The 27,060-nt window shown below is 36.4% G+C and overlaps 1 protein-coding gene across 2 annotated transcripts; it reads right to left on the bottom strand.

Annotated features, from left to right (window-relative positions):
* LOC109845286 (nuclear pore complex protein NUP133) lies at positions 1,885 to 24,107 on the bottom strand. 2 transcript variants are annotated; one of them, XR_002248278.1, is made up of 8 exons: positions 23,810 to 24,107; positions 21,875 to 23,698; positions 19,506 to 20,224; positions 16,441 to 16,599; positions 15,797 to 16,130; positions 13,882 to 13,949; positions 2,291 to 2,879; positions 1,885 to 2,202 (listed from the first exon to the last, which is right to left on the bottom strand). XR_002248278.1 is itself a non-coding variant. In XM_020414522.1 (7 exons), the coding sequence occupies exons 1-7, from the start codon at positions 24,099 to 24,101 to the stop codon at positions 2,346 to 2,348; spliced, it is 3,930 nt and encodes a 1,309-aa protein (XP_020270111.1). In that variant the 5' UTR covers positions 24,102 to 24,107; the 3' UTR covers positions 2,113 to 2,345. The 2 variants fall into 2 exon arrangements, 1 of the variants encoding a protein (XP_020270111.1); XM_020414522.1 differs by having other exon boundaries at positions 2,113 to 2,879.

The following is a 27,060-nucleotide window of genomic DNA, read 5'->3' as shown; positions in this document are numbered from 1 at the left end:
ATTGTATAGTTTCCATAATGTGCAAATTGTCAATTACATCTCATGAATAATGTAATCTTTCACACATACGGGATAAAGGTTTATCTAACATTTATTGTCAACTTCACTCTTCAAATGAAATTTCTCAATCTCCAATCAGGTTATTTTTTCACTAAATATGAGAATCTGCTACGAATTTTCTCATTAAAGCAGCCGCAAATCTGACTCATTGGGTAGCTAGGGTTTCTCTTTAGTTATATACGCTAGCAAATCATTGGGGAAGAACGTTTTCCCAGTGACAGTGCGAGTTGACCTCGAGTTCATTGCTCCCGTTAGGAATAGACCTCTTAACACCGGAAAAGAGTCCACACGTCCACATCCATTCGTTCCATCACTGACCAACTCCAGCAATGGATAATTGGAGGGATAATTGGCTCCAACAATGGATAATTGGAAAGGTAGAATGATGTGGCTTTGTTTGGGAATTATTGAATAAATAGGGTATTATTGAAAGGAAAACAAATCAAATTATGCCATGTGTCTTTAGTCTCCTCAATTATTTGTTGCTGGAAGACAATTCATGCGCGGGAGAAAAAGTAAAGGAGATGAGATGCACATGCACATGCACATGCGAAATAGAAAAGTGAATTATTTTTTGAATTGTCCCCTGCTGTGGAGTGCATGTGATAATGGGGACAATTGATGATGTAATAGGAGAATAATATGATGTGACAGGTAGGGGTGGGCAAAAACCGAAAAAAATCGGTTCAACCGAAAAAACCGCCCGAAAAAACGGACCGGTTAACCGAACCGAATTAAATGGATGAGAAGAAGTCTCTAAACCGCCCGAACCGAATTAAATCGGTTTGGATCCGGTTTGAACCCCTGAACCGCCCAAAAAAAACCGACCCGAATTTTGTTGGGCGGTTTAGAGACTAAACTTATACCTTAAAACTTTTCCTGTTATCATCCAATAGATTCAAACGGCGCAAGGAGCAGTTTCAAGCAACGAGTACAGCAATATCACAGAAAAATATCCTTGAGAACTAAGTAAAGATTCAAATCCAGAAAATTTGTTATGCACATGATGCACTTACAAAAGATGCATACGCTACATTATATGAACAATATCATACAAATTATCACTCCCCCGTGCAATTAAATAAACTTAAACTTTAGTTAAAAAATTTCGCAGAAAAGATCTTGAGGATTACATAAGATTCAAATCAATCACAAAATGTGTTATGTACATGATACTTACAAGAGATAAGCATGCTGTATTATATGAACAACATCTTTAAAACATCAGTTCTCTGCGTAATTATATCAACTCAAAACTTTATTCTAAAGATGATAACCAGTCTAATAAAGCTTTGTTGGCGAGCTCAGGAACCTCATCATGAGAACAATGCCCAGCTTGCAAATTCACAACAGAAGTCTTTGAATAGAACTCTTTGCAAATTCAAAACCGAAATTCGGTTGGGCCGAATATTCGGATGAAGGGGAAAAAATCTGGATCTGGATGAGAGTTTTGAGAATCCGAAGCCGCTCCTCTCTGGAATTTCAGATCTCAAAGGCTAAGGCTCTAGATCTGAAATTCCTCTCCCAAAACCCAGGGCCTCGAGAATGGAGGCCCTAGGGGCCTATTTATAGGAAAAGCAAGGGGTAGGGGTTGGTTGAGGACACTCCGAAAAATTCGGATTGGATGCGGATTGGGCATAAAACCGAACCGAACCGAATATGCCCAGCCCTAGTGACAGGGGATAAAGTGAATTTCAATTATCCCCTGCTGGAGTTGGTCAAGAGTTAAGGTTTGGACCTAAAGAAGACGGAGGAAGATGTACGGAGGACATAGTGCAGACCTTTTTTTTGTTTATATAGGTGAAAGACGTGCATCCATCGACGTACATGATTCTTATTCTTTATTGCTGCTAACATAGGATATATTAAGCGCGCGCGTACATACATACGTACATAGTTGTTTTGGAGAATGAAGACTATATATGCATATTGATGTTTGATCGAACATGGATCGGGTGTTGCCACAACCTAAAGAACAAATAGTTTAAAAAAATTGATTAAGCGCAACCCCATATCTGCCATCACTCTTACTTCCACATTACCAAGCCACTATGACTTTCTAACCAGATGCATTGCTGTTGTAACAGTTTCTATCAAAATGCCAGCGGCGATAGTACTACATCCATCTTCTTGCAAAACCCCCTGAAACAAGCAGATTCTGATTGACTAATCAACGAAAACGCAAAGACGAACAGAATATGCACGAGAACATAAGAGTCACAGCTTATACCATGGCAGCACACCCAACCAATCCAACAGCTTTCATGAGATACCAAAATTTACAATCAGAAATCCATAGCCTCCTCTTCCTCTTCAAAAATGTTGTTGAAGGCTTCTTTGCCCATCATAAGTGCAGTCAGCATTAGCTTACCTGCATCTGGAAAATCCTTGTGCAGCATCAGGATACCTTCCACTGAAGGGCCTGGCATTTCCGCATCTTCTTTCTGCAGAGGCAAGGCTTCATCAAAATCCCCATCATACATCTCAGCTTCAGGACCGTAACAACGTTGTGATGCCTTGAAAAGGATGGTTTCTTTCATAGTTTCTAGTACCACTTCATCACTCCACCCTTCCGCAGTTGAAGCCTGACTGAGAGCAGCCCAATCATTCTGGTCAACTGCATTCTTCCAGCATTCCTCCAGAAGGCTTCTGTTTGCAATCCGAAAGGAGGAGCTTGTCCATGCGAATACTTCAAAAGCTAGTAAGGATAACTCTCGGCTTTTAACTTTCAAACACATCTCAATCAGTTCTCTTGGGGGCAAGAGCTTGTTGATGTCTTGTACTTCTTCACGATAGGGATAATGTCTCATAATCTCTTCCTACAACGAGAGAAGAAGCAAACAGCAAGAGAAAGTCTCAATATACATGGTGAACATGCATACAAGCCAAACCACATAGTACAATTATTTTAAATTCTAAGCAAAAAGATGAATAGGTAAAAAGAGGAGAGAAATAGGTAAAGAGATATATTGTCTGACTCGAAGTCCCCATCTGATACATTCGTAGGTACAACGGAATATCAGCTAGTAGGTGAAGCTCTTCATGTCTAAATTCTGACGTATAGATTTTCATATATCCAGAGTAAACTAGATACACGTAACTTGAATGATCAAGAGATGGATTAATGGTAAAGGCTCACTTTGTTAGTCACATGAATCTCACCGTTTCTATCCCTTGGTAGGTCATTTTCCTAAATGAACAGCAGCCGACGCGCGCTTTCCTAAATGAACAGCAGCCAACGCACGCACACCCACACATAGTTTGACTAGGATACTATTGGTAGAATTTGAGCTTGGATGTCCACAGACAGAAAGTGTATATTATACACCTCAAATAGCACATTGTCAAGATTAAAACAAAATTGATACTCAGATAACTTCTTAGTGAAGTTTAAGAATAACACACTTATTATAAAAAATTAGTAAGTTTGTTGTTCAATTAAGCCAAAATCTTTCAACTTACCATTATGCACTAATCTTGTTTTCCAACCTCATTTATTACTTGATAGCATTTTATTAATTTTAGACTTTCGGAGGGTACATAGCAAAAGAATTGAAAACTTAGCATTGTGTCCAACAAAGTACTCTTATTTAATTACCACTACAACATTAAAAGCGGTCAAAGGCAGTAAACTTTTGTGGTTTTTTGCTTGTGCATCAAATGAAATTAAAGTGGACAAAGTGAAATGATACTAATACCTAAATTTGGTACATAACGGCTTAAACTAATTGGATTAAGATCATTTGGTTGAATTGCAAATTTCGAAGCTCCGACTAATGTTTTTAGTAGCACATGAAGCAAAATTATAGTTTACAGCTTCAAAATTAAACCAAATGATATTGATTCAAATATTTTGAAACTCTGGTACGCCAAAATTTAGGTGCTTTAAAATACTCTAGATGGCATATCTAATCAAATTTTCACGTAAAATCAAATTTTAATATAACTTGATGGTATATCTAATCAAATTTTAATATAACTTGATGCACAAAAGAATATCACAAAAGAGTACTCTCTCAGACAACCTTTAAATAATTTTTAGCAACTTTTTTCGTTAAATAAGATGGATATTTTGTTGGGATCAATGTCAATTTTTTGACTATTTCTCCAACCTACATTTGGTAAATAATCAATTATCAAAAATGCTATCATCATCAACTAAAAAAATGAGGATGTAAATAAAAAAAACGTACTAGAACTAAAATGTCTTGGCTTAGTTGGAAAACCTAATAATCTTCTAGAATAAATGTTTGTTAACCTTAAGCTCACTTAAAGTCAGAATTATATTTTAAGACATTTAAATGGTTCAAAGAACATCAAAGGGTGTGACTCATTTGTTTGAGTTGTGATAGGATCCAAACACAAATTCTAAAAATAGATCTGAGTCAAACGTCACAATATCTACATGTATATAAATGTATATAAAGAGAAGGACAGACTTGGTTTTCTTTTTCTTTTTCTTTTTTTCTTTTTTTTAAGTTGACATCTCATATGAAGTGCTTAAAAAATTTCAAGTGTTTAATTCTTTTGTCTATGCATCAAACATGCAGAAATGAATGATTGGATAATCTAAAATTAGGCCCCGAGTCAAACCTCACAATGCCTACATGTATGTAAATGTATACTAAGAAAAGAATAGACTTGGCTTTTTGAAGTTGACCGTATCATATGAAGTGCTCAGAAACCAATAATTCAAGAGTTCAATTCGTTTTGTCCATGTCTCAAGCATGCACAAATGAATGATTGAAAATATTAATTATAATTTGCTTAAACTTATGCAGTAGAGAATTTTTTTATCTAGATACTGAAAAATTCTTATATACAATTTTTTCTTCAGTGTCAAACATTTTACTTACACTATTTAACTAGCTAACTTGCCATTAGACCGTTTTTCACCTTAGAGATGCATGGGACAAAGACTGTGTTAAACATTTTGTTTTCAATTTTTAGATTCTTTCTATGATGTAGATTTACTTCAAAAGACTAGATTTTTCATATGCACTCAAACGACGAATTTGAACGGAAACAATTTGGCTCCGACTCCTCCATAAGTAGTCATGTAAACACGTACACAAATACGAAGAATGAATTGCTAGTTCAATTATGGGATATTCATTTGCATGATCTATTATTTTATATGTATTCTTCATAGCGGTTTACATTCATACGTATTACGTCTTAAAATAAACACTTAAATACCATCACAAATACCATTTCTTGTTAGGTCTCAAATATTCTAATTGTAATTAACTAAGTTGCTACTTAAACCGTCCATGTTATGTATTTTGATGCATGAGCAGATAATACTAATAAATAAGTCCTTGAATTACTTGAATATTTTTCTTCTTTTTAGACATTTTAAATGATGGAAATCAACACTAAAGAAATGAACGAATTCATATGAATGACTAAACATCAAATTTGGATGTAAAGAATTTGATCCAAACCCTTAAATTAGATCAATATTTCTCATTTTCTCTTACGATCCTATCTCATATTAAAACCCAAAAGAATACACTTTGCAATGTAAATGGAGTTCCAAACCAGTAAACTTGATATAACCACTTAAAGTTATAAAAATAAAAATGTTAGGTGATATTATATGTTTAACTATTTACGTATTTGGATAATCATGCTAATATCCATATCTTCTTATGTAACCCTCCTATTCTCTATTTAAGAGAGATGAGGATTAGATTAATATATAAGAACTTCACCTTCTCTATTCTCTACATGGTATCAGAGCCAAAGTTTTAAACGTTGGATATCGGGTTCATGTCGAACAACTAAAATTCATGTCGGAGAGCAGAAATCGGGGATATATTGGGGGTCATGTACTAAATATCGGATTGTTGTTTCGGGTCTTTCGTATTGCAATTGACACATATTATAATTGAAAGACTTACAACGACACAGGAAAAATTTATATTTGTTGGGGTTTTTTTCTTTGTGCCGATAGAGCGTCGAGCTTGTACTCCATTTGATAGTCCAACTAAGACGATAGGTCTTTCGCTGATTGATGATCTTTACTCTCTTGGAAGATAGTGCACTCTTTTCTGGATGAAGAGATATTAACAGATCCTTTCTCACAAGAATTGCTGATTAAGCTAGATGACTAGCTGAAGAGAACAAATCATTTCTCATAAGGATCGTTGATCAAGCCAAATGATTAACCGATGATAATGATCTATAAAGATCAATGAGAATGGAGAGATGAGTTTTTTGTCAATGTATCCTCTGAATCTCTCTTTTCTCAATGGCAAAGAGTCTAGCCAAGATAATGTTAGCCCCAAGACCTTTCATCCATCTTTGTGCCCCTGCAAGCCCGCTTGCTTCATGTTGATCATGTCTATCTATAGACTTGGGAACATTAAGTGTGTGAGTTAGTAGGCCTTAACTCCCCTTAAATAGGTGTATTAGTAGTCATTAACTCTCCTTAAAATATGTGAGTTAGTGGTCATTAACTCCCCATAAGTGGATGAGTTAGTGGGTGAACCATTTTCGTAAAAGTAGTTTCTGAAAACGGTTATGAGCGATGTTCGCCAATAACGGTCATGGATGAGGTTCGTCAATAATGACCATAGGCGAAGTGCATCAATAATGACCATGAGCGAACTTCGCCAGAATGGGTGACACGGCCTATGTAGGCTATTGGGCGAAACTCGCTGCTATTTAGGTGAGCTTCACTATAACTTTGGCAAGCTCCGTTGCGGCTGCGGCTTCGGCGAACTTCGATATGGCTTCGGCGAATTTCGTTATATGTCCCATGTGGGCTATTTGGGCGAAGCTCATTTTGGTCGAACCCCACTAGAAGCTTCACTTTGATTTGGTCTTGAGAGCGAGCTTCATTATAACTTGGGCAAGCTTCACTATGACTTGAGCGAGCTCCGCTATAAGCATGTGCTTGGGCCACTTCGATCTGAGTGTTCACTTCCTGAGCATATATTAAGCTCAAGTATCAGACTTGTTCCGAATGTCGATCTAAGCCTCTCGTGACTTGAGAGATCAATTTCTACAATCATTAGGATATGGATGGCGTGACCCATGTAGGTCTTTTGGGCGAAGTTCGCATAAGACTTGGAGCGAACTTCGCTACTACACTTGGACTCAGCCCAGAGTTCGATTTGAAAATGCCTTTCAACTCGGTCCAAAGTTCGACTTGAAAGCGTCTTTCGACTCGGCCCAGAGTCTAACTTGAGGATTAACTCGGACTTAGGTTTTCTTTGACTCGGATGAGCTGGGCCAGAGTTTAGCATGCAGTCATGTTCGCATGTGACCCGAACGAACTTCAATGTAGCTTATATTTGAGCTCATCTAAAGTGTTTAGCCCATGTGCATTCACTTCTTGGACTCGGACTGAGCATTGGTCTAAGAAATTGTACATTTTTACCGTCTACAATTGCCATATTTGATAGATTTCTACTCAATTTTGATCACCAAGATGGAATGCACTTGTGTTGTTATAGCTTATCCTATTTGAGTTGTGTATTCAACATCAAGACACAAGTTGTTCTCCATTTTTTGAAGGAAAACAGTGGAATATTATGCCAACAAATAAATAAAACACACATTGCCAAACTAGAACTTTCGAAGTGTCTTGCATAAAATTAACATAAAGTTAAGTGTCTTGCATAAATTTGACATATAGTGTTAAACTTTGGATTGATTTCAAGCTACAGTTCAAACTTATTGTTTACATCACGCTTTTATGAATTCACAATTTCAATTTGTCGAGACGAAGATGAACGAGAGGAGATCGCGGCGAAAAAGAGAGCAACATTTTTTTCTTTACCCTAATCTATATTATATGCTATCGGGTCACTATAGGAACAAAAGGCTAAAAAAAGAATTAATCAGGTTTGGGTTTAGTAGGTTTGAGTCTTGAGTACTAAACCCAAACCCCAATACTTATCAACACAAAAATAAATAAATAAATAAACATCGGGCTGATATTTCAAGCTAGAAATCAGCCGAGATGTCCGCAATATCCCACAACATATCTGATATGGATCTTGAAAACAATATCCGACTTGAAATAACCATATCCATGTCTCTAGTCTCTGATCCGACATGTCAGTCGAGATTTAAAACCATGATTTGAGCAAATATCTCAATCCTAAAGAACTTATCATCTTTCATGATCTTGGCGCAGCCGAGAGGGTTTGCTACAAGCACAACCTCCATGCTTCCCTTCTGCGGCTTCAGCAACCTCGACTTCAACCATCTCAGTTAAAAACCCTACTCTTCTACTGTTCATTACGAGGAACAGTATCCTCAAATATTGTTCACTGTGAGCAGTATGTGTCTCACGTCTTTCGCTAATTGCCTTTAACAACTTCATATCCGATCCGAATCGGATCTCATCGGGTTTATATTGCACCTACATTAAATATGTGCAACATCACATCTAATTCATCTTTGGCGAGGCTATTTAAGAATATTTTGGTCCATTCCTTCTATAGATCAATACAAGATTTGTCTACTCCGTGCCTTCCACAGCTTGGACGCCACTTCATTCACTCAAACGCAAATCTTCAACATTCTCTCACCTACCTACTAGTTTACCCGCCTAGAATTTCTACTAGCCACCTAGGGTTTCTAATGGCTGCCCGCCTAGAGTTTCTACTAGTTTATCCGCCTAGGGTAAGTGTCCAAACCGTCCAAGACGGGTTCAAAGCCCTGTCCTACCCTGCGCTTGGAGCTGTCGGGCCGGCCTGTTTTTTTTAATTGTGTTTTTTAACATAAAATATATATAAATTAGATTTTTATAAATTTTTGGATCAAAATTTTTTTTATTGTTGTAAATTTTTGTAAAAAAATCACTAAGAACTTTAGATTTAACTTATAAGTATTATAAGTATATACTTACATATAACTACATATTATATACAAAAGATAAGTATATAACTATACATTATATATACAAGTATCACATATTCACATATATGTATATACTTATAAGTATATATAAGTATACATTAATTATATACTTAGTATATATATTTATACTTATATACTTATATGTATATAGTTATAAATATATATACTTATATGGTATACATGATTAAGTATACACTTATATGTATATAAACACATAAATATACTTATTTAATATACGTATTACATAGTTATATGTGTATTTTTACATACTTACATTATATATATATTATATATATATATATTATATATATATATATATTTATATATATATATATTATCACTGTTTTAAAATATCGCCGATAATCGATATTGATCGGCCGAGTTATCGGATTTGGGAGCTCTCCGATAGGATAACTTGGATTTTGAATCGGTTATCGTTTTTTTTTGCAAGTTAATGGAGTTATCGGCCGTGTACGGTACTTATCGGACCATAAGGTAAGGTTTTTTTTTATCGGGGATTATCGGCTGATAAGTGAAGGCTATTGCAATCAAATGTCGTTTCATCGTGCCGGTTCAAGATGCAAGTTTTTTGTTCTTCTACAATTGGTTATGTGATTCTTAACATGATGATTTATATTTTTGGTATGTTTATATTTCATTAAGCAGTGGTTTAGATTACATTTTTTTTATGTTTATTATATATTATATATATACACCAATCTAGTATATCACTCCGATAATACTTACTATATCCCGATATTATCCCGATTTCCGCCTATCCGATAAGAATTTTTGGCCGTTTTCCGATAGAATTCCAACGATAACCGATATTTAGAAACTTGATATATATATATATATAATATATATATTATATATTATATATATGAGATTAATGAGTTATCCTTGACAAGGACTTGGGGATTTTTTCTCATTGAAATGATGCTGACACAATCCCCACCACTGTAAAAGGAGAGAGAATAAAGTAGGCAGGAGATAATTTCACATTGCGTGCAGAACTTTGTCACATTCATTGTTAGGAGGGAATCCCCCTCCTTTGTCAAGCCATCAAGCTACCCATTAATCTCTCTCTCTCTCTCTTCATCTTATATATATATATATATATATATATATATATATATATATAAACTTAAAAATATATACTTATACAATATACTAATAAGTATATACAAGTATACATAGTATATACTTAGAGGAGGGGGTGTATGCGTGTCTGTGTGTATACAGAGAATAATAACAAAAACCACATCAAATATAACACAAATTAGTTTGGTTATTTGGTAGATGACCATGCTTCGAACGTCAAAATCACTAATTTTAACTATATTTTTAAACTATATATGTATATATGCACCTAGACCCACATCCCAGGCCAGGCCCGCACTGAGCGGGGCACCGGTGAACCAACTCGGGCCCGATACTGGGTTGGACTTGGTTTTCTGGGCTTTTTTTGGGCCCGATCTGGGTTCCGAACCGAACTGGGCCCAAGCCGCGAGTTGTTTAGACACCCTAACCTAGGGTTTCTATTGGCTTATGTGTCTAGGGTTTCTTTTCGCCTCGATATGTTCCTAGTTTAAGGGTCTTCTATTTCTAGTTGGTTGATCATCTACTTATAAAAAATAAGGATTTGGTTGTGATCGTTGTCTGACACTATTTTGACTCTTGGCTTATTGGGTTGCTACTTCGTGAGATATATTTCCTGCTCAACAGCTACTTCAAATGAAGCAAACAAATATATGATGTTCTTCAATTGCTCCAAACAGAGTTAACTTGAAAGTGCTTTTTAAGTAATTGTTTTGCTCTCATAAGTAACAAGCATGTCATATATAATATATATGCTCCAACTTGGGGGGATAGTAGATGATATTATATGTTTAACTATTTAGATATTTGGGTAACTAGGCCAATCTCCATATCCGTTTGTGTAACCCACCTATTCTCTATTTAAGAAAGATTAAGGTTAGATTAAATAAGAACTTAGCATTCTCTATTGCTCTACAAAAAAGTCAAACACTTTCTTGCTTTCTTAATTGTGCTCTACTGTTCCTAAAAAAAGAGATGATTTTGAGCTGAGTTGCTTTAGTGTAATAGGATTTAGAATATTAAGCTTAAGATTTAGAATATTAAGCTTAAAATTAATTATTTAGGTCCTTACACCAAATAACAACCACCACCACCAAGCCTTTATCCCAAACGTTTGGGGTCGGTTACATGAATCCTATTTTTTCATTTCATTCTGTTGCGGGTCATTTCCTTCGTTACATGAGTCTTAATCATATCCTTCTTAATTGATTCTGACCATCTCCTAGCCCCATTAACTCTAATCTATGAAGCACGGACACAGACACGGCAAACCCCAAAAAAATAGGACACGGTGACACGGCTAAATTTTTTAAATATTATTATTATATATAGATCAATATTGAATTAAATTCTTATTATATTTTTATATTTTTTGTTATGTAAAGTGGAGATTATAAATAAGAAACTAAAGGAAAGTGTGTGTTGCAGGTGTGAATTAAGACGTTGGGATGACAATGATCTCTTGGAGAATTGAAGACAATAATGCTAAAGAAGACAAGAAAGAAAAGATGAACATATAGTAAAACAATAATTAAAATCATAATTAACAATAAAGTAAAACAATGACAGGACATAGTATGAATAACGAAAAAGTAAATCCTACTTCTCATTTTTATGTTATTCTCACATTTTTATACATACTGCTTCCATTTGTAAGGATAATGACACAGCTTTTAAACATTTCAAATGACAAAAGTTTTAAATTTTGCAGGTTAAATATAACCAAGTTCATTGACTAGATAAATTAAAATAAAAAACAGTAAAAACAGAAAGAGAGAGAAAAGCAACTGAGAGAGGAAGAGATCCAATAAAAGAGAAAAGCAACTGAGAGGAAGAGATCGGGGAGAGAGAGAGATCCATAGAGAGACTGTGAGAGAGAGAGAGAGAGATCGAGCGATCAGAGAGGGAAGAGATTGGGGGGAGAGAGAGATCCAGAGAGAGGCTGAGAGAGAAAGATCCAGAGAGAGACTGAGAGAGAGAGAAAGATCCAGAGATCGGAGAGGGAAGAGATCATGGAGAGAGAGATCCAGAGAGAGGCTGAGAGAGAGAGATCAGAGAGAGAGATCGAGAGATCAGAGAGAGATAGAGAGAAAGAGACGAAGAATCAGAGAGAGAGATCGACAGACTGACCTAGCCGACGAGGATGACGACGAGGACAATTTGCTGAGAGGACGACGAGGACGACAATGATGATCGAGGCCGACGAGGCCGACGAGGACGATTGAGAGAGAGATCGCAGCGTTTTCTTTTCAGCCGGGATCAAGAGAGAGATGAGTCGATCGGGCGAGTGAAAAGTGAAAACTAAGGTTAGGGTTTGGGTTTGGCTTTGGGTTTCGAGTTCACAAATTCTTTTTTTTTTTTGCCCTCTCAGCCGTGTCGAGAACAAAACAGCGTGTCGAGAGCGTGTCGGGAGCGAGTCGGCGACGTTGACCGCGTGTCTGACGCGTGTCCCAAGCGTGTCCGCTTCTGACACGCGTCGGAGACGGACTTGGGGCCTTTTTTCAAGTGTCGGTGCTTCATAGACTCTAATATTATCAATTTTCTTAATCGGTGCACTAAGGGATCTCATTTGTACATGACCAAACCATCTTAATCTATTCTCTCTTATTTTATCCTTAATAGATGCAACCTCTAATTTACTACGAATGAATTTATTTCTTTTAGTGTATATCCACAAGACCATCGCAACATTCTCATTTTTGCTACACTCATTTTTTTGAACATGTTTTTAAATTGCCTAACATTCTGACCCATAAAGCATAATTGATCTTATAACCGTTCTATAGAATTTTCCCTTTAGTTCATTGGTATTCTACGATCACATAAGACTCCCGAAGCACTCCTCCATTTCAACCATCCCGATTTAATTTGATGCACAACATCATCCTCTATCTCACCATCATGCCTAATGATAGATCCTAAATAGCGAAAAAATAAACTAGAAAATTGACTATTGCAGCAAACAAAGATTTGAAAAGGATACCTTCCTCTTTCATGGATTTTCCTTCATCAAGATATATATGGTAGAAGGATAATTTTTTTCATAACCAATATATGAAATGTGAACACAAGAAAACAAATCCCCCAATGAGAACTATACGGAACTGCAAAACTCTATTAAAAGAACAATACAAATACAAGAGCTTCACTATATCTCTTAATCAGCAAGGTTAAGGCTGGATACAAATAAAACCTTAAACTTTTACTAGCATTTTCATGAGGAAACAAATATGATGTAAAACCAACTCGATCAAGAGTAAATGTTGCTTGGGTTTAGTGTGAAGAGAAGGGAGACAAGTTATGTCTATACTTTTGAGGAAGAAGACTTGTATTATTGAGGGGTATTTTAGAGGGGGGAAAAGCAAATAATAAATGGATTGTAACAGTTTCTTTCATGACAAGGGGTTTTGTAATGAAAAGATAACGTTACAGGGTTTCATAATGTGACCAAACTTGATGAGGGTTCCATAACAATTACCCTTAAATATAAGCAGTGAGAGTGATGCTACAATCAGTAGAAGGCCGAGTGACAGTTAACTGTATCACGCTAAATAAATGTTATAAAAAATCAAGAAAGGCAATTACGGAGATCAAGAAAGAGGTTATTTGCTATGTATCATGAAATGAGATTATCAGCAAAAAGTTGAGACACCTGCTTTCAATATAGTATGGAAAGCAGAGGCACAAGGTCATCGATATACCATCCAAGTGATAAATTATTAATTCTAAAACTTCCCTTTTTTCGGGAGTTTGGAAGACCAATATTTTAAAAGAAGCTCCAAGCAAAAATGCATAAACACTCTGAGAAAAACATACTGTCATCTTAAGAAAATACATCACCTGAAGTTTTAGGATACGCAAATCAGCTTCTATGAGGACCATCTTCATTTCAAAACCTTCATCTTTACCTGTTTAAGATAAATGAAGTTAATAATCACTTATCTGAAAGAAGAAAAACTTACTAAGTCCAATTAGCTGATATAAGGTGAAGGTAAAGATGAAAGGCAAAGCAAAACTGATTTTTTTCATAGTTCACAATCAAAGTGCATCAAATAGCTTTATGAAAAATATTCAGCAGAGTGAGATATTGTCGCCAATCCTGTTTAGTACTGTTGGAGTTGGAAAGGCCATAGACTAAGCAAATCTACTTAGGTCCAAGTTACACTAAGAGTAACTGTAACTCAAGTGTGTTCCACCATAAGCTCTAACCCACAACTCAAAATCTCAAAGCAAACAAAGCATCCAACAAAGCCCACCGAACCAAAGGCTCTGGCACCAATTTGTTGGTGCTGGAAATGTCTATCAACAGAGATGGACTAGTTAATCTACCTGGACCCAACATATTTAACCATATTATCCATCTTCCTCTCTTGTGGGACTGAATCCCATCCCATGTCTTTTTCTAAACCAAACCAACACTCTCAACAAATAAATGCAAAGACATCCCTTAACTAGTGTAAGTAGAGCAGTAACATGGTACTTTGTTAAAATTAGCGATTTTCCAGATAAATGGTCTGTAAACCTGACAAAATAAGGTGTGCAAGGGTTCCAAAAGGTCTAGATAATGATCCACAGTTCTGTTTCTGAATGTATACTTCCCACGCCATATATATAAGAACCTTTGGCTATCTGTTTAGTACCTTCTTAACACAGGCAAGAAAAATTATAGACGCTTGGTTTATGAACACTCCAAAGATCAACTTGAGCAAAACAGCTTGTCAGATAGTGCGACCTATTGAATGAGGGGATTTGCTTCCTTCCAAATCCTTCAAAAGCAGCCGTTCTGGCACACATACACACATATACATGTATGTAGGTATCATATATATGTGTAAGATAGTATAAATGATTTTGGACACCATCTGAGCATAGAATCACAAATTAACATGGCATAAAAAGGAACATTTTTTGGTAGCTCTATGATCAAGCCATGCTTTATGGCTCAGGATGATAGGCGACAAAAGACAACTCCTGGAAATAGTTGTTGCTCAAAGGAGTACCTTCAAATGAATAAGTGGTAATACATAAAAGATATATAAGGGACTAATGTCAGCAAGAAGTTAGAGCTAAACTAGTTGAGGTTGCTAGGCGTGTTCAATGGATAAAGTAAACTAAGTGTAATACTAAGGAGAGAGATGATCATAATTAATGGAGAAAGGATCTGAGGGATTGAGGCAGTTAAAAAGGATATCAAGGCTGGTTAGGCAATGAAGAAAATGGTCCTCGGCAGAGTTGAATGAAGACAAAGGATCCTTGTAGCAAAATTTTGGGAGGCTTTGGAACCAAATGTACACATCGTCTACTGCAATGAGAAAGCCTTTATTAGGTATTGGAAGCAAATTCACACATCCCACAGCCAAGAAATTTGTAGGAAATGGTTTTAGGGAACCTAAATTATATATTTTCATACCATATGTATGAAAACAAGAGATATGGAATATACTATGGGAACAGAAGATTACTGAGCAGTAATACAGAGGACAGATAAAAATAGTATCCACTTTCTGCAGTGGCTGTGCTGATTTCAGAATTGGAGGATTTATGTTACAAAGAAGCCAATATACCAGGTAAGATATAACAGCACAAGGAACATGAATGAAGTCATGAATTCCATGAATGTACATAAAAGAAAGAAATTAAAATATTGATAACCAATTTACATTTTGAATAGATTAACATCTTCCATTGTAAGTTAAGGACTATATCAGCCCATACTTTGACTAAAAACCAGATAAAACAAAAGTAACCAGCAAACCTGCTGCCGCAGCAATCTTAGAAAGATTAAGTAGGCGCCTTCTATCTGCCAAAGATGGCAGTGGCGTTAGTTTTGTAGGCTCTGTTTCTTCATTTTCTAAGGCAGAAGTATCATCCTGAGATATAGCTAATGCATGAAGAGTCTCCGCAGCACAGGAAAACTGATTTAAAAATATCTCATGTAGCCAGAAAAGATGTTTATGCTCCTTCAGAAAGCTAGACAGCTGCTCTTGGAATTCTTCCCCAAGTCTCAGCAGGTTAGCATATTGTCTGCGTTTAATCAGCTGCTTGAAAACAAAATAGCTGAATCCTCCCTTAGGTCCAACACTGTCATGCTACATCATGAATCAGATTTAAAAAAGTAAAGCAAACAGGTATCAAGATGGGGTTAAAAAATTAGATCTCAGGAAATCAAACAATAAGGTAAAACCTAACATGTTAAATTAAACATTTTCAGGTTAGAACTCAATATTACCAAAGTCTGAAAAAAATATATAGAAAATTGTAACAAGAAATGTTTATTGGAGATTCTGAATTGCTTTCTTTGAAGCTAAATACTTTTGCTGAAGGAATAAAATGGACAGAAATATTCTACAATGGAATAATGAGAAAAAACAAATAAATGATCAAGATCATATAACACACCATAAGGTTTCGAAGGAATGCTGTATCATTGAGGTCATAGCAGATACACCATAAAGTTTGGTAGCCTTCATGCCGCTTAGCAATTGATAGTAGAGGAGAAGCAGCCTCTCTAAAAATAGCCTCCTTTAGCTCAAAGTTTTCAACACCCTTGCATGAATCCTGAAAAGTAACAACTGCGAAGCTCATTAACATTCTCAAGCAATTACCTTGTTCCTTAAGGTAAGTATCTCGAAACACAGCTATTATAGTTTTATACGTAGTAAAAAATGATAAAGGTGCCAAATTGATCAATTGTCATTAATTAAAAAAAAAGAGAGATTTAACTAGAGCTTCATACAATACATAAACTAAATGGACACAACAAATTGGAAGCATAGTATAACTACAATGATATGCTTAAGGACTCAGGTCTCAGGATGTTTTTAGAGCACACTGCAAGTAACACTAAGCCACTAAGGTACCCAATGTAATCTGTCAGATCAAAAAAATAATTGTCAGAATTAGATGGATAATCAAACCTCTATGTGGTGTTCTAATGAAGGTCAGAGACACGTAAACGAAAGTAAGAAATAGAGAAATAGTAAAGAAGGAAACTGGACGATGGTAAAAAGACCACTCCTTTCTGCATATTCAGACCATACACATGTCAAAAATCTCCTTCATGAAAACATGAGCACTGCCATTTTCATGTTAAATACATCATCATTTTCATCTAACTGATTACATGAAGAACCAGAACCCTTTTCTTGTAATGAAATCCTCACTCGAAGTCTAAGACATTATCATTCCTTGATTATTAACAAATAACAACTAAGTTTCCTAACTTTTTAAAGCTTTATCTGGATCTATCTCGTAGATACAACATCTAGCATGATACTCCTGATGCACACTTCTCCAACATCTTACCCAATTATAATGTTAGCAGTGATCTTTTGAGATGCTAGTGCTATTAGCAGCTCACATAGTTGAGAAAATCTTATTATCAAATCAAGAACGCAAAATGGCAATTGAATGAACATAACACACATAACAGAGGTCTATGAGGCACAACTTCCAGTATGATTTAGTGCTTCTGAGGATAGAACAAACTTCCAGTAACAATAGTATTTTCAGTTGAATGCAAACTATTAGACTGTGATAGAGTACTTAAACTGCTAGTTTCTGCAACACTTGGTATGTAAATAACAAAGATACTTTTGGCTCATATATAATCATCTCCGAAGCATGAACGAAATATTAAACAGTCACATTCCACCATTATTAACCCTGTGTAATAATACATAACATTACTTGATATTTTTACCACAAGTATTAACATGATGTAATAAATTCTGAACGTTTGTTAGAAAGTTTGCATAATGTTTTATTTGTATTATATGTTTAAGCATAATTCATGAACTGTCACATCTACAACCTGTTAACATATATAACAAAGAGAAGTTGGCTATTGAAACCATTTTAGCAAGAACTTTACCCTTTATTAGACCGGGATCCTTCATATAAATAAGAGCTAGAAATCTGGAAATCATGTTCAGAAAATCTAGTAAAATAATGTTTGAAACTCAGCATTTATGATATTCAGGTCGAGGATGTTGTCCATCACATTAAAGCAAGTTGGTTAAAGTGGAGAAATATGTTTTTGGAGTACAATATAATCATAGGATGCCCGTATTGCCCGCGCCTTTAGCCAGGAGAGGGTTTTGGAGAAAGATAGGTAAGTGGTAAGCCGCAAAGGAATGATTTTTTCTATTGATTCTGGAGAGAGGAAAAAAGAAAATGTTTGATGAAGATGAAGAGAAGGTCCATAGAAATTTCTGTTTTGTCCCTGATGAAACCAATGCTATGCATCAGACTGCCATTCTGGTTGATGACTAAACACAAGATATGCTTCAATGCCATCCTTCTGATGTGGGATACGGTGTAAAAAAAGAGAGAGAAGGTCTATAGGACTGCTATTAGACCAACGGATATAACGCACAATTAGAAACCAACATGTTCACGAAATGAGTATACCAGAAATGAGCATACAGAGATGGATGAGTTGCAACAAACTAAAACCTGGGATAAGAAGTGAGTACACTCATAAAATGTTAGACGCAGCTTCAACATAGGATACAGTGAGGAAGAGCTGCTTCAGATGGTTGGGCATGCGTAATGGACAATTCTGCCAGCTAACTAGCTTAAGAGGAACATAGGGTGGTAGTTGATGGAGAGACAACAACTATGAATAGAAGAAGAGAAACCACTTTGGCAAGTATACAAGGATAAGCACTTCAAGCTTGATGACTTTCCAGATTAATCTCTCTTATTCCACTAATTGGACAAAAAAACATCTAGAAGAAACCAGGCAGATTCCAAATCAGCCAGCAAGGAGTCACATACATGATATCTCATTGTGGTGTCTGGAAAATAAAGTTGGGTTAAGTTGACAAATTTCATCATAACATAACATAGAGAAAAAATGAAATGCTGATTACCCCAAGTAAATAAATTAAGATGTATTCAGGGAGACCAAATTTGTGCAGCTCAAGTTTGTAGTTATGATGCAAATGAGGCTGACTTATCAACTTTAACATGAAATAACATACAAGAAATCAACTTCCAAAGTAAAGAGAGCAGCAACTGCGAAAAAGAGTAAAAATTATATAAGAAGGAACTCCAGCCATTTTCCAACTCATCGCCCTCACTAACTGAGTAAGTTTCTTAAAGCAGCTAAGATCTATGCAAACCAACATAAGTAGAGTAGCATAATAGATGAGTTACATTCTTAGTATTTTCATCCAATCCTCGCTAAGAAACCAGTAGTGGTCCTCCTGATTCGCGGGATTGATTGTGCTCAGTCACGGATTTTTTTCCTTGTCCAGAACATAATAACTTATGATGCATCTGCAGTTAACTTTGTTTTTCACCATTGTATGTTCGAAGATATGCAAGAAATACTAGATATGCAAGATGGAAAAAAATAAAATAAGTAAAATGCAAGATATAGAATGTACAAGACAACAAAAAAACCCTGTAAACTTTGTCTACTAAAAATTGACAAACAGATAAAGCTTCTTTCTGACCTGGTATTTTGCATCTGTAAATCTTTTGGTTAGTTCATATAAGGAACAAAGAAGCTCATCCCTCCTTTTACAGTATTCTTCTTTCAGGCCCCTATGTTCCTCCCCTCGTTCAATTTTACTAGTGATCAAACCAGTGTATGCATCCAGCAAAATATCTGTAAGCTTTTCTAGCTGAGACCACAAATTAGATTTCATTAACATGTCAATTACTGTTGTTTCCCTTAGCAGCTGCATGATGAAAGATGAAATGTTCCACAGACCGGATCGGACAACAGATTGACAATTCCATGGCGTTAATCTCTCAGGAGATGGATACCAAGTCTGATATTCATCCCTGTATCTCATGGCAGCATGAATCAAAGTTGTACATGCACTTGCTATTTCATAAGCTCTTTTCATCTGTAGTTTATAGGGATGTTCACCAATTATATGAGGAAGGTGATGGGACATACAATTGAATAGTTCCTCGATGTCGGAAACCTTGCTATAAAATACTTCAGCATTATCTCGATCCATGAGAAGAACAGTATTTCTTCGAGCTTTCTCGCCAACCAACTGAATGAGATCCCACAAAGCACCAGCCACTTGATCTCCTGAGTGAGAAGGTGGAGAATCAGACCCTTCAGGGTGATTCTGGCTAAGTAGATTCTGCAATTCCCTCAATTGGATAATACCAGAAAGTTTTTCACCGTGTTCCATGACAGTCAACAAAGATTGTCCTGCAAGTTGGACATCACAGATTCACAGTCTGAGCATGGAGCAACTCTATATGGGGAAAAATGAAGATACAAGTGAGAATACCCAGTGGCAAATTATTACTTCTAATCTGATGTGAAATAAAAACATAGCCCCATTGCTTGAGGGTTAATAATTTACTCCGAAGTACAATAGAAAAGCAAGCAACCAGACATAATATATAACCCCATTCAAATTTTTTTCCTCCTTTGTTAGCTGTCAATTAGCTCTATTGGGCTTTAGAATTGACTTATACATCAGCATTTTTACTAAGGGCATCCAAGGGGTGATTGAACTGCACATATCAAATTAAGTCAAACATTAAAGAAGATAGATAATACCTAATGCATTAGATTAGAGCAAGTTGATGGTGCCTAAGGATCAACAAAATAAAGAGTCATTGGCAGGTATCCGTTCAGTTTGGCATCATTTATGAAGAAGAGAGAGTGTCAGAACAGCAGAAACAATGTGATGTTATACCCCACTTTAGTGTCAGCAATATAAATCTTTTTCCTCCGTTCATCTCCATAGGACATGGAGTCAGCTCTTGTGTTAAATTAAATCTAGGTGAGCTGGACTATCAGAGGAAATACAGAATCATTCGATAGATTTGAATTAGTTTGTGAGTGTTTTGATAAGATATGCTGCTAGAACTGTATAGAAATGGAAGTTAGAGTCCACACTTTAATTAAGAGCAGAGACAAACAGATTTACTTCAATGCTTGAAAAAAGCTTTCTGAGGCACGCATTGACGCCTTTTTAAAGGGCAATCGCCTTTAAGTGCAAAAGTGAGTTGTCTCTCGGGACACATGCCACTTCATTCAAAGTATAACTGAAATGCCCATTTCGCATATCATGAAGCACTTCTCTTTTAAAATGCACGGTTCAAGACATGGAAGAATATAAAAATGGATTTTTGACAAAAACTAAAAAAATGTTTCTATCGCTTCATCTTCCCCGTCCACATGGTTTTCCTTTCTGTTGAAAGTAGAAAGATCAAAGCAATTATCGTATCTAATCATCACAGAAGTCTGCTTCTTCTGTCTGCTCATTGTAGCTATTCTCATTCAACTTGTTTCCCGCCAATTCTGCATTTAGACTGATCTTTTAATTCTTTGCATCTAAATGGGTTTTTATATTCATCTATAGAAATCGATCTCTTCTTTCTTGTTGTGTTTATTTTCATGGTCGTTTCTTCTCTGGAGTGTTGAGTCTATGACATATAAGATTAGTTTTTTGAAAAGGCAGTGTAGTTTTTTGACAACTCAAGCAGGTTAGTCGTTTAGATGGGTATGAAGTAGTTCTACACAGGTCATGGTTTAATACGGTCTGAAGTAGATATTTGCTTTGATTTAAAATAGAAGGAGAACTATCTCGTGAAGATTCATTGCTTAGAATTCACCCCTTCCCCTCTAAAACATAAATTCAGTTGTGACCTCTAGAGAGTAAGGTTTAGGCATATAAAGCCAGCACATATCAGCGCGTGGAGAACAACTACCATGTCAATAAAAATCATCTCAAGTCAAACAATATGTCAACCACATAGTATTTACCCAAAAGCACAGTAAACAAAATTCAAATTTGGGGCCAAACATGTAGGATATATGGAAATGATAAACTGTCTGAACACTTACTCTGCTTAGATGACAGTTCCTCATGGCATTTCGACAAAGCAAGAAACTGGAGATACTTTTGATGTTTCTGTTGTTTATCCAGGAGCAAAGATGATACAACAGCTGACGCAACAAACTCAGCTCCTTTGGTAGTTGTCCAGTGCTTAGGTAACGTGTCTACAATAGATTTGCTCACTCGAGCAAAAACATTTGTTTCACCTTCTTTTTCAAATGCTCCTTTTACTCTGAGCTTCTCAAATGCCCCCTCAACTTCACCAGACAAAATGAATTCATTAAACAGGCGACCAAGTAATGCTTCTGCCTCTTCATCTTGAGCAGTTCTCTGACCAATGCCAGTCAAAACTGTCCTTTGTCTGCCTCCAGTACTCCATGCATCAGAACTAACCCTCCTCGGTGTAATATTGCTGCCAAATGCCTGAATCCGTTTTTCTTCTTCTGCAACCCCTTCATTTGAACTTCCCTTGCGAGACAAGCTTCGCTCAGGCGGTTCAACCGCACCTAGTAGGACTGCCTTTTCAGGTATTGCCCATATACCAGCCTTCTCAGTTAGGACAACCCAGGATCCTTCGTCACTTTCCTCAGCAGATGGGAAAACAGAAGCATCTAGGACTCTGCCTGCATCCCATGGTAAATCAAACTGATAAAGCCGTGTGGAACCCCTCCAATAATTGGTCACAGTTGCAGTTCCGTCCCCTGATAATATAATAGCAGATCCAGACGGCTTTCCGCCGATACGCAACCTCATCGAAAGCAAGAAACTCTCGTCCTCCACCCTTGCCTTTGGAATAATAACTTGAAGGGGAGCTTTTCTCTCCAAAATGCGCTCAGTCATAGAGCCGATCAGTTCTTGATGTTGAACAGGTTTATACTGCATTGTCAGAAGAGAATACTGAGTGTAGCTTGAACTGCTCACCCTGTCCATACAGAAGGTAGCTACAAGAATAGTAAAATCCTTTCCCCGGTCATCTACCTGAAAGTCCAAAAGCCATATGTGCTTCTGGCCTGCCAAATCCTTTTTAATACCTAAATCGCCATCACTACCAACAATCTCTTGAGACCAAACCCTTGCAATGTTTACATCACGTGCCAACACCACGTTCCAACACTGAATCTCATTATTAGTCAACAGAAAGAATTCTCGGGAAGAATCCCGCGAGGAAACATGTTGCAGACGCCAGATGATCGACCTAGCTTGCCCTTTACTTTGCAGAGGAGAACGATCAGCGCAACTGTCACCGCACGCACTTTGAGAAGCTCTTTTTCGAGATGCTCCGGTGGGAGTGAGATGGAAAAGCCACAAGTTGCCATTAGATTGGCAACCTATCACGATGCATTCATGGGAGGTACCAGGGATTGCTGAGGCAATAAAGGAGTTGAACCAATCATATTCGGACGAGGAATCAGCTCCATCACCCGACAGACCGATCTCTTCCGCTTCTTCTGGAGGGGGGAGGCTAAGAATGGGGGAGTTCCCACCACCCACGTAAATGTCAGGCCAATATGCGAGAGCTCGAGTCCTCCGGTTGCAGAGGACAGCTCCAGCAGACTTGCAGCGTGCTACAGCCTTGTCGCTGTGTGTGGATGCAACGTCCCACCTCACTATACAGACCATCCAGGGATTCGCATGCCCGGATGGTTTTGTACTAGTGGGGGTGGTGGTGGTGGTATCAGCACTGCCGAGTGCAGGAGGTGGGATCTCAAGTACGGAGCATCCCCTCGAAAGAGTGGCGGATAAGTAGCTCCAGATGAAGAGCTGGTTTCCACATATCATCCAGGACAGGGATGATTCCTTGTCCATGCCACCAGCAGGCATGTTGTCGTCGCCTGTGGAAAAGAGAGAAAGAGGAAGAGAAAGATCAAGATTCCGAAGAGGGAATGCTCTAATCTAGGAAGAAGCGAAGCGAGCCAGAGAAACAACAACAACAACTTGGATACCGGGAATAGATTTTTGCACAGGAAGGGCTTGGGCATCACGAACGACTTGGGGAAACTCCCCAACGTACACAGGTTGAGTTTGGTCTCCCGAATCGGCGGCGGCGCGGCGGCGGCCCTTTCTCGCCTCTATTTGCCGATGGAATTCTGAAGACAAGTGAAGGTGGTTATATCTGAAGATCCAAAACCAAGGCAATCCATCAACACATGGACAGGCATAGAAGGTTACTAGGCGAGGACAGAGAGGCGAGAAGACCAGGGGGTGGGGTCCAGTGGAAGGTCGGTTGGGAACCATCGTCAATCATCGTGAGAAGGGTCGATGGCGAATCAGGAGGAGCCGCCAGCAGCACTGCAGCTTGCAGCATTCCTCCTGTCTTTGCCTTTTTGATGACGAGGAGGAGGAGGCAGATGGGATTTCCTCGTCGCTGGAGAGAACATCTCTCACCGACGATCCCGTTAGCCCCCGGATAGATTTAAAATAATCTTTGGGTTTTAGAACGCTGATATATGTTATATGAATCACAATTATTACAGTTATTAAATGAAAAGGGGGTTTTAGGGTTTAACGCCGGAGACCAGAAAGTAACAGAGGGACTATAATAAAAGTGTTTTCATTATTTTTCTTCTTCCACATTTGACATTTCTCGTACTAGACCCTCTACAAATCTTCATATTGCATCTCTAGGTCCTTACATTTTTAATTTTACACCCTCAAATCTTTGTATTTTTTCAAAGCACTCCACCAATTAAAATTAGGCTAAATTGCATAAAAATGCCACAAAGTTTCGATTATGTTATGTAGCACAAAAATACTACAATTTGTATTTTGAGCAAAAAAACACCAAAAAGTTTCCTCCACCGAAAACAACATGAAAAAAAAATAATGTTGAGACCAAAACCCCCTTTTGTTTAATTAATCCTGCCAACTCCAACCCCCTTTTATTTTTAAGCTACTTTTTAAAAATTATTTACTGTGCCTTAATTTGAGAACTTGGAGAAGGATTGTCCTAATTTCGACCTAAGATTTGGAATTTGGAGAAGAACAAGATGGAATCTGGGGACGAGATTAGAGACTAAGGGATGAAAGTAAGGAATTTGGCAAGAATAAGATTGAATTTGGGGAACCAGGACTGCAGCGAATTGGGGGAGAACAAGAGATGAATTGAGATTTAGGGTTAAAAAATGAAAGATAAATTTTAAATTAGAGAGGGATAGGTAGAATAGTAAATATTACAATGTATATGGTTAAACGCTATTCAAGAATCGCATGTGACAATCACATAAGAATTTTCTTTGATTATTCCCCTATTATATTAACAAAAAATAGTAGTGTGCTATTTTTTAAAACTTTATGGCATTTCCTTTTGTTGTAAAAATACACTTGTCGTGTTTATTGGTTACACGATAGAAACTTCGTGGTGTTCTTATGCAACTTAGCCCTAAAATTATGTCAATATATCACTTACCCCTTGTTTTTAAATAACGAAACTAGTAAGTATCATTAGACTATTTTATCCCGCTGTACTATGCATTTTCGCACAAACTACACTCAAACCAACATCAAATCAAATAATATATGTTAGTGTTCTCTTTTAGGGAGATTAGGACGCCCAGGACTAATTAAAAATAGATTTAAAATTATACGATTAAGCATTTTTTGGTTCAAAAGTGATTATGGAAGTGAGCGAATTTAAAATTTTAAAACGGGAAAATGTTTGGTCTTAATTAACGTAAAACTTTGGGCTTATTGGCCAAAAATCATCTATATCCTGCAATGAGAATCAAGTTAATAAAATCCTATTTTAGCACCTTCCCCGGCAACGGCGCCAAAAACTTGATGCGGCATAATTATGTACCAAAATTGCAAGTGCACAATTTATCAAGTTATAGTATAAAAAAATATCGATCCCACGAGGAATGTGATTTTAAGAGATTATTAGAAATGGTTCTTATATTTTATGCGTGACAATTAGGAATAAAGAATAAGTGTGATTATGATGAGTGGTTGTTTTGATTTATGTGCAAGAGATAATAAATTGAATTTTAGAGAAGAAAGAATCAAAGAATAAATGAAATCACAAGGCAAGAAATATGAATTAATAAAATCAAGAAATAAAACCAAAAATGAAAAGAAAATTTAAGAAAGTTAAGATTAATGATTCAAAAGAGGTAAGAAATCTAGAATATAATCCACTAACCAATTTCAATTACAAAATATAAACTATTCTCTTTTTATCATATTTCAACTTAGATTTATTAAGCATAGATTATCAAACCATTTAAGGAAAGTGTAACCTATCAAATTATCATCTAAGTTAAAATTACTATTCATGATAAGAACAACAACATGATAATAATCCTAGAATTCATAAGCATAACCTATCAAACCATTTAAGATAAGCATAGATTATCAAATTCTTCTTCTACCGATTAGTTCTCTAGTTGATTATCCTAAACATGAACATTTTAAGTACAAGAGAATAATTCATACAATATAAAGGAAATTAGACTAGTTTCATACAATTCTAAGATTCCTACAAGAATTAAATTCACATCTTAAGAAATAAAAACAAGAAAAAGAAGACTAATTACAAAATTAAAAAGAAAAGAAAAATCTAAACTATGAACAAGAAATAAATCTAATTACAAAGAAAATAAAAATCTAAACTACAAAATAAATTGCAGAAATTAAATGCAAGAAAAATAAATCTACTCTACAAATTAAAGTGCAAAAAGAAAATAAAAAAGACAAGAAAGTAAATCTATACTACAAGCATGAATTTAAATCTAACTAATAAGCAATAAATAAAAAATTACTAAAAAGAAATAAAAGAGAAAAGAAATGCAAACATTCAAATTGCTCTTCATCTCCATCCTCATCATTCAACAAGAGGAGAAAGAACAAATTTAAAGAGGAAAAAATTATTTTTATTAATTGCAACTAAAGTTATAATTTTTGGAAGGCATTCTCAATTAAGAGTAGCTATCCTCTCTAAAAGGAGTTTACAAAATTTTCACACCCTTAACCCCTCACTCTCTACCCCTATTTATAGTAATCTCAGATGAACATGAACATTAGATTTTGTCTTGAGCCCCAAGCAAACATCTCACTTTGAATTTCTTTTTGTTTCTTCTCTAGCCCAAATATAGTGTCACGCCCCGTTCCCAAAATACCGCGGGAATCGGGACGCGGAGCCCGCGACGTATTAAACTGAGAAGAGATAAGTGCTAGACCCGTCTTCTCAATCTAATAC

The sequence above is a fragment of the Asparagus officinalis genome, chromosome 6 (assembly GCF_001876935.1).
Source record: "Asparagus officinalis chromosome 6, Aspof.V1, whole genome shotgun sequence".
Lineage (NCBI taxonomy): Eukaryota > Viridiplantae > Streptophyta > Magnoliopsida > Asparagales > Asparagaceae > Asparagus > Asparagus officinalis.
The sequence above is the reverse complement of the archived record's forward strand: the minus strand, read 5'-3'. Positions and strand labels throughout refer to the sequence as shown.